This window comes from Crocodylus porosus, unplaced genomic scaffold, assembly GCF_001723895.1.
Source record: "Crocodylus porosus isolate Cpor-Errol unplaced genomic scaffold, CroPor_comp1, whole genome shotgun sequence".
Classification (NCBI taxonomy): domain Eukaryota; kingdom Metazoa; phylum Chordata; order Crocodylia; family Crocodylidae; genus Crocodylus; species Crocodylus porosus.
The window spans coordinates 19,781,682-19,791,074 of record NW_017728911.1 but is presented as its reverse complement, the minus strand read 5'-3'; the positions used below and the strand labels follow the sequence as shown (position 1 = coordinate 19,791,074).

At 43.0% G+C, this 9,393-nt stretch overlaps 1 protein-coding gene across 2 annotated transcripts in view; it reads right to left on the bottom strand.

The window, feature by feature from the left end:
* The window catches only part of MYO5C (myosin VC), a 58,391-nt gene that overhangs the window by 47,016 nt on the left and 1,982 nt on the right, over positions 1 to 9,393 (bottom strand). For both annotated transcript variants that reach the window (XM_019533564.1, XM_019533565.1), the window contains exons 2-4: positions 4,172 to 4,282; positions 1,048 to 1,213; positions 650 to 794 (exon numbers count right to left, since the gene is read on the bottom strand). In XM_019533564.1, the coding sequence (XP_019389109.1) occupies positions 650 to 794; positions 1,048 to 1,213; positions 4,172 to 4,282 (422 nt within the window). The remainder of the gene's footprint in view (positions 1 to 649; positions 795 to 1,047; positions 1,214 to 4,171; positions 4,283 to 9,393) is intronic.

The following is a 9,393-nucleotide window of genomic DNA, read 5'->3' as shown; positions in this document are numbered from 1 at the left end:
TCATCAGGATCTGGGGGAACGTCTGTTCACCACAGCACCCCAAGGGATGACTAGATTGAACAGTCGCAAACTCCACCGTGACCGATTCAGGCTGGACACAAGAAAGAACTTCTTCACTGTCCAAACCCCCAAGGTTTGGAATAGACTGCCACCAGAGGCGGTTCAAGCACCCACTTTGAATGCCTTCAAGACGCATTTGGATGCTTATCTTGCTGGGATCTTATGATACCTGCTGACTTCCTGGCCCTGGGGCAGGGGGCTGGACTCGATCATCCTCCGGGGTCCCTTCCAGCCCAAATGTCTATGATATCTATGAAAGAGCCAGGATGCTGGGGCCAGGCGAGGCAGCCATTGACAGGGCTGGGATGGGGCCTGTTTGATTCAGAGGTTTAGCCAATTCAGCAGCAGCTGAATCGATTCAGGACAGTGATTCAAATCACTGTTCCCTGAATTGGCGGAATCCAAATCTGAAGTGAATACTAGCTGCTTCACACAGGCCTACTATACAACATTAGCCATACCAATGTAACCTTAGCTGCCCATGAAGTTACAAAGTAAAACAGTTATTATTTATGTTATAATTTAAAAATCTCAGGGCAAATAATGCATTTCAGAAAGCGAATGTTAAATACATAACGTAATAGTGTACCTTGCCATTTGCTTGTAAGCCTCTTCTGCCACAGCAAATATGTGTGGATCCATGTCCCCCATGTTTTGCCCACTATATGCATGGATAATAGCATCTCCATAAATTGGTAATTGTTTGTAGGGGTTCATTGCAACCAGAATGATTCCTATGGAAAAATACACAATACAAAAATCAGAATTCGTTCTTGTTTTCTACAACACTGAATAGATACATTCATTGAAACCTGGCAACCATAAATACATTTATTTCCAATTGCTGTATATGCATCTAAACCAATTACTATGCAAAAACATGAGGTGGCAAAAATCTAAGTGACTTCAATGAGCTTAAATAAATACAAGCAATGATTTAAAACGTTTTCATAATTTATTTTAAATAGTGGCTTTGTCTTTGCTTACCGCTATACGTGTAGATAAGCTTAGATTCCACAAAACGAACTTTAAGGTTGTGTAAAACAGCAGGGTCATGGAGATAGCTAAGCGCAGTGAGGTCATTTTCACCAACGAGTATGTCAGGATTTCGCAGAGGTGGCAAGGCTGTCGGATCAACAGAGTAAGCCAATTCCTGTCACAAAAATTATGTGCAGAGTAAACATAAATGCAAACAGAACTTTTTCACTCCCTTTGTACTGAACTGTTGCATGAATAACAGATCACCATTTAACGTAGTATTCCAAGAATACCAGTATCTTCAACTGAAGTGCATGGTATTTGTGTGTACAAAGAAGGTAAATGGGACCCCTCATTGTCTAATAAAAATAAAGCTGTGTGTTCTTGGCTTATACTGTGCAATGAGACACTGTGGAATTCATTCACATGAAAGAAAATAAATAAAATGGCAGGTTAGAATGAACAGAGGAACGATAGAGTAATTCAAGTGTGGCTTACACAGCGTGGGCATAGTTGGGACATAGACACTAGGGCTGTGCGAAACAGCACCGCTTTGTTTCGACTTCTGTTTCACCGTTTTGAAAGGACAATGTTTTGTTTTGCTTCAAAACACTGTTTTGTTTTGTTCTGTCTAAACTGTTTCAATATTTTGACGTGTTTTGTTATTTTGCCCATAGGCTATTATGGGGAATTATGAAATGCCTAAACCAAAGTAATTTCTCGCCTGATTCAGACGAAAATTGCAGGGATGGTAGCCCCTTCTGAGGGCATGAAGTCTGCCAAGTTTCAAGGAGATCAGTGCAGGGGTTTCTGGGAAAGTGCACCTCAAGGTGCTGATAAGGAAAACTTGCGTCACTTGCTGGCAGTGACAGTCTCGTCATCCTGCACACAGAGCTGGGGGCTTGCACCCCCAGGAAGGCTGTGGAGCTGTGTTGGACTCCTCCCAGGGGTGCAGGCTCCTGGATCTGTGCGCAGGATGACAGGAGGCTGCTGCTCCCGTTGGGGACCAGCGCTGGACACAGCCCTTGTCCAGCACCGGGAAGGACTGGTGCTGCTGCTGGCCCCAATAAGCAGCAGCAGCCTCCTGTCATCCTGCGTGCAGATCTGGGGGCCTGCAAAACTGGGAGGGCTGTGTTGGACTCCTCCTAGGGGCGCGTACCCTGGATCTGCGCTGGGGATGACAGGAGGCTGCTGCTGCCGCCTGCGACTGGCACTGGTCGCAGCCCATGCCCAGCACCGGGAAGACTGGTGCTGCTGCTAGCTCCAGGCAGCTTGGAGCAGCTCCCCAACTGACTCTCCACTGCTGGGCTGAGCTCCATGTGGCTGGTGGAGCCGCTTGTAGCAGAATTCTGGCGAGCACAGGCTCCGCAGCCACACGGAGCTGAGCCTGGCAGCAGGAAGTGGCAGAGAACCAGTGGTGGAGCTGCTCAGAGCCCTGGCCGGTGGCTCTCCCCTGCCTCCCACCCCCAAGCTCAGCTCTGTGGTGCTGCAAAGTCTCCAGCCGCTGGGCTGTGCTTGGAGGCAGGGCTGCGCTCCAAGCGGCTCTGCCAGCCCCGTGGAGTTCAGCCTGGTGGCAGGAGAGCCAGTGGTGGAATCGCTTGGAGCACAGCCCTGGCGAGAGGCTCCACAGCCCCATGGAGCTGAGCCTGGTGGCGGGAGGTGCGGAAGAGCCACTGGCCAGGGCTGTGCTCAGAGCCAGGGCTACACTCGGAATGGCTGTGCCCCTGGCTCTCCCTCTGCCTCCTGTCACCGGGCTGAGGTCCATGGTGCTGGTGTAGCCACTCTGAGCATAGCTCTGGCTCTCCCCCGCCTCCCACTACCGGGCTGCTTCAAAACTCAAAACATTTCAAGTGCCCTCATTTAGTCTCATTTCAAAGCCTTGTGTTTCATGTTGATTTTGTTTTGAACTTGAAATGCGTCAAAACAGGTTTAAAATAAAACACTCATTGAAATTTCACATAGCTCTAACAGACTCTGGCTGCTAGCATGGCTCACTGAAGCTCCAGCCAGCTGGTCATAATTTAACAGCTCAAGTCCACTCCTCAAGACTTCCGGAATCTATAGCAATCCCTCAATTTAGAGGGGAACATCAGAGTAACAGATACTTTGCTGGGATAGTTTAGTCAAGGATGTTCCTGCCTTGAGAAGGGACTAGATGATCTTGTGAAGTTCCTTCTAGCCCTAACTTCCTATGATAGAAGGTCACCTTTTCTTTCCCTACCTAGTTTCATACCATGCAAATTTCACTGGAGTAGAAAATGTGGGCAATAAGTTTCCGTGGAGCTGACCCAAAGTAGCCAAGGAAGCACCTTTGGAAGATGCATCCAAGGAAGCATTCTGCTGGAACAATGGAACCATCATCCTCCGAAGTGAGGTGTGCATGCAAGAGATAGCTTAGTAACACACTCACGACTGAGCAACTAGCCTCCCAAAGAAACTGGAATGACCACAAACCTCACTGGTTTTAAAACAAACAAACTCACTTCTCTTTCCTCAATAATGCCTCCCAAATCACACTTTTAGAATATTTCCACAGAATAGGGAGAAGTCCAGACATCTTCCTGTGTTCATGCTAACAAGTTTGCATAATGAGCGCCTAGGAAGGTAAGCAATGCAGTATAACAATTCAGAAAAAGCCTCACTCCATTCTCTGTCCTTGTGCTTCACATATTTCACTCGTAAAAATCAAGAGAACATATAACAAACTGCAATCACACTAGGGAGGTGGCTCACAAATACATTTTGGATAAAGTAGGGTTATAAATTAGGAGTTCATACTAACATGGCTCTCCTGCTTATTTATTACAGACTGTAGACTAAAGCAATGGATTTAGTAAAAGGATAACACCAAGTCCTCAGCTGATCCCATTACTGCCATAGCTCTGTTCAGTTCTATGAACTCATGCTAATTTACATCAGTCTAGAATGGGCTTCAGAGTTCCTATTGTCAGAAGTATGGCTCAGTACGCTGGGACATGAGTGAAGGGTAGAATAAAGCTCCTTACATTTTTAGAGGGTTGCTCTTTAGTGTACAATTAAAACTCCTACAATTGCAAAAGAAGATCTGTGCTATTGTCTCCTGCCAAAGGCAGCCTACCAGGCTACAGACAACAACTAAGGCTCTTTTCCTTACAGTTCCATCTTCTAATCGTAGGTGAAGCACACGCTCTCCGGTTCTGTAGTCCTTTGTGATTTCTGCCGACTGCCAAACTTCTTCATTATCAGGAATCCAAACCCTGTTGTACTACAACAGCAGAACAAAATAATGGTTAATTCCCCTAATAAAAGAAGATACTGGCTTAACATTTCACTTTCTTAATGTAAGCTAACAGATAAAATAAAGGGCTGGGAGGCAGGACTCCACAGTCTTTTCTTTCAGGCTCCATTACTGACCTATTTTTATGCTTTAATTAATGCAATACAGAGCAACCGTAACTATTGGAAGGACTTTGGGGTGGTTCCACACACTATGGAGTAGGACTAAATTGGGAGGAAGCAGCACTAGGACCAGATTATAGTTAGGATCATTTGAGTGGTCTCAGTTACTGATGCTGAATGTGGGGGATTTTCCTTATGGAACTAGCCAATTCCCCATCAGGAATGATGGGGGTGGATGGGCGGAGATGGGCGGGGGGGGTTGCCCTGCCATCCCCTCCATCCCCCTTGGCTAGCACCCTGTAACATTGCTGCCTCCAGGAAGCAGGGCTGGGGCGGGGCAAGGCCAGTACTGCTGGCCTCACCCCCTGCTCCGTCCCCTCTGTCCCCACCATCATGGCAGCACTCCACTGTGCTGCCACCTCCTGTCCAGAATGCTCTTGGAGCACACTGGTTGTTTCACTCAGCACTGTAATTGGCTGCCAAGACAAACAATCAGAGTGCGAATAAAGCGTTACAGAAAGGCAGACAGACTAAGGCTTTTATTATATTGGAATACCTATGGAAAAAGCTCGGTCACCTAGGAGGAGAGAAGTCTCCTAAAATCTTAGTAGGAGGCAGACCTCCTTAAATTCATGCTTGTGAGACTTAACTTTTGCTACAGGACCAGACAGGTACGCATGAAGATAATTATGCCATAACCTTTCTTCTTACAGGACAAAAGAACATTCTTTAAAAACGTATTTTCTCTTGTGCCCAAGGGCAAATTTCAGAACCTGCTGGTTGCCTTTCCATTTATAGCACAGGGGTTAGTTCAACACTAAGTCACTTTGGTTTAACTCCACTCTACCCTAAACACACCTTAGTTCTGATGTGTGCTACTGTACTGCAAGTGGCCACAAAATCCTCTGAAAAAACTTGAGAAGTTTAAGTGTTTTGACAGCTGCAGAAGTAATGATGCTCTTTAGGTATACATTACTGTGAACACACAGCAGCTTGCTGTAGTCATGAGACTCTGGACAAAGTAGTGCACGTGTTCCTGTTTGAACACTCACTTTGAACTATTAAACTTCAACTCTTACAAGTAGTTGAAAGAGCAACGCTAGCTACCATCAGTGTAAACTATACATTAGTTTATAGAGACAAACAGGTTGTGTATATCTCAAAAAAATGCAAGTAGACCCAGTGGAAGCCTATGCTTTTAATGACTGCCACTACCACTTTAAATTATTATCTGTGATGTTTAAACAGGAGTTTGCTCATACGCAGACCATCTGGTCATGGTATATCAATGTCACGGTGTTTTTATGACATCACAGTCCTCCTGCAACATTCAACTGAAGCAAAACAAAACAGCCTTATGATTTCAGAGCAGAAACGAGCAAAAGTGCCAAGCAGGCAACATTCAAAATGCAAATCTCTTTGAGAGCAGCAGAGTTTATGTGCGAAAAGGACCTGCTGTATACATAATCTCTCTTATGCAAATTTGTTCTTGTATAAATCTTGCTTGTCATGGCAGTTTGAGGCTCTTCTACTGAATCATAGTAAATAACCATACTGTTTTCTGATTGCTGCCAAGCTGGACATATGAAAACAGACAAGAGTTTCATTGACAAAGCAGTCAAATACCTGCTCTTATTCTGCAAGTGACAGTTTTACCTCAAGTATTAAAAACAAAACAGAAAACAGGATCCAATTCTGCAGTCTGTAGGTGACCCTATCTTCGAAGGCAAGACATACAGGACGATGATAATATTCTGCACTTCCATGTTTCCTCCACTTCTATAATGTTCTCTCTATAATGAACTAAGAACTGTTTTAGGGACAGTAAAGAACAGAGAGACCCCCAAGTTACACATGAATGTTCTCTGTACTTTAGTAGGATAATTTTTTCCTTGGGAGGAAAAACAGAATCATACCAAACGTTACTGTTCATTTAATCTATAAACCTCATCTACTCTAGTGCCTTCCCCAGCTCTTTTTCTGTGCCCTGTAGATACTTCTCTTCTGGGCATGCTAACCAGCCACCTAGCTGCTCTTTTATTTTTCCACACAAGGAGAGATATAGAACCTGGCCCTACTAAAGCCAGCCACAGACCAATTTCATGCCTGATGCTTTCTCCCTCTGCTGCTCTACCCACAGTGCCCAGCTGCCTCATTTCTATCTGCCCTGGAAACCTTTCTCCCAGCGGCTACGGAGTCCATTCCCAAAGATGCCTCCTGTATCTGTTTTCTCTTCTCTTATTTGGCAAGGATCTCTAGGAGAAGCAGACAGATCAGATCTTTCTTTCCAGCTGATTTTACAAGCCTCTAGATTTTTGAAATACCCTCATTAAAGGATGACCAAGAAAGGATCTTATGATAACAGTGCTACATCGTATTTGCTTCTTTATGGTCATTAAAAAATGTCTGAATCCAGTATTTGCTTAAGAAAAGGTCTGACAATATTGCAGAGTTAGAAATAGTTGATATCTGACACTATGCAACACTGGCATTAATTTGAAAGGATTATCTTACTCTCCAGAATCACAATTTTCATTTTAATACATTCATATTTGTTGCTTAATACCACATAACATGTCCAGCTTCTTCCACTATAGTCTGTTTGGTGATGCCCCCACAAAGGAACACTTCATATATTACTGAGCTGTGAAAGACCCAGAAGTCTTCCCTGAACAACCCTGGTGATTAAAATGTTTCTGCCTCTATAGTCCAACTCTACCCCCTCAAGTATTATAGTCGATATAGTACACACATAAAAAGACACTGTTAAATGAAATATGCAAAGCAGAATTCAACTAGTTTTCACTCTCTCCAAATACTTTGATTTTTCACTTGATGTTTGCTACAGATATGGGTGTTTAAGATACTTTTATATGTATTTACATCTGTTAAGAGAGAACATATTGATCAGTATTATTTTATCAGAGATCTTTGCTATTATAATCATACAGCCTCACCTCAGCTTTAATGGTAATACATAAGAAACTGAATTGTCCTTGCTCATAGAAAGAGGGGAAGGGAAAAAAAAAGCATGTGATCAAAGTAACTATTCTGTAAAAGCCTCTGCAGTTGTAGGTGCCTCCATTGGTAAATGAAACTAGCCACTTTAAGATTGGTCTATTTGAACCCTGCCTACCAAGTAAACACAGGGAATTTACTCATTCTCATATCAAGTTACACCCAAACCTTCCTTTCACCTGCATGACGTTACTCCAGAAACAAGAGAGCCTGTGATTTTAGCTACTCAAAAAGAATGATTAAATGTGGAAGCAATGAAAGGAATATAGTCAGCACAAATGTCTAGCTTTAAACTTGTTGTATGTAATGGTGGGATAGAGATATATGATTGTAAATTAATATATACACACACAGTGTGTTTATCTTAGTTATTTAAAGAAAAAAGTTAAACAGATAAGTTATTTGCCATGACATTAAAGTAACTAGAGAAAAACAGGAAGTAATTTTTATAAAAAAACACTCAGGTCATATTTAAAAGAACACACTTCTGTGTGGCTTCAGAAATGAAATGATGATTGTGGAAACATATTAATATTGGACTGGAAGAGACTCCTGGGCCAAAGTCCAGTTCCTTCCTATCATAAGCCACCACAACACACAATCCTTTTCATGAACCAAGAGCACCTTGCTGTTCTACCTACAAGATGGAGTTGGCGTTCTACAGTACAACATGTTCAAGGTGCTTGCTTAAATTTTAGAATTGCCTAAATTATCGACTAGCTGGTTATCAATCTCTGTATAAATAATGCTCCGTATCCCCAAATTCAACATTGCTACACAGCTTTCAAAATGTATTTTCCCACACTACCCTCTTAGGAATCGTAAAAACTACTCAGATTACTTCAAATTACCTATCTGATAAGAAGTGCAAAACAGAGCTTTAAAACAAAATTCTGAGGGTTACATATCTCTGAAACAAACTACCTGAACTTGAACAGACTTAAATGACAACAGACAACTCCAGAGTCTCTCTGGCCAATGCATATTCAATGTAAAGGTGTCTTTTCCATAGTAAATAGTAAGACCTTTCTTCTATACTACAAGAAGAGATTACTGTAACTAATTACTTATTTTGCTTTTGTAAATTATTTTAAAATATTAACTTAAATAGTCTGATATTGCTATTTACTTTACTCCCTGCATGCTGACTGTATTTTGTCTGGTCAATCACACTGCTAAACTTCTCTGCATCATATTTAGCTGCAATACTTGAAGAACAAAACCCAGAAATACTTTCACAAGAGATCACTGCACAAACTGCACTTTGAGCTTATAAAACAAACTCTGCTAGTTTTCAGATGAGTTTTAGATAGAGAAATTTCTTCCATCAGAAAGATGGAGAAAATTTCTTCCATCAGGCCCCAAAACACTGAACTATATCCATGACAGAGGGGAGAAAATGACAAATGAACTTAACCTTCTAAAGCTACATCCTGCCCTACTATACACAGACACAGCTACAGCTACAGCTCATACACACACACCTGACCAAGCTTTCAGTATGCCACTTGGGGTAGCTGATGCAGCATGGGATTCAGCTTGGGCTACATAAATCTACCTGGGAACCCATGCAAATACTCAGAGGGGTCACCTGCATGGGGTTGATGCTGTGGCTACTATAAGTACCTGTGCCAGGTACTTTAAAACTAGATCAGGTGCAGGTAGGTCTAGACTGTAATTCAAACACATGAGTTAGATAGACCCATGTGCAGTGTAGGGTATGTCCACACAAGCTACCATTGTGCCTTTAGATTGCAGTGCAGATATACCTCAAATTAAGACCTCCGTGGGGTTCCTATTATATCTTGTCTTACCTAAGGTTCCTTTACCTTGGAAATACTTACCGTATTTTTCGGACCATAAGACGCACTTTTTCCCCCCCAAAAGTGGCGGGAAAACGAGGGTGCGTCTTATGGTCCGAAGGTGTGTGTCCCGGGGAGACGGGGCGGAGCTTGCCCG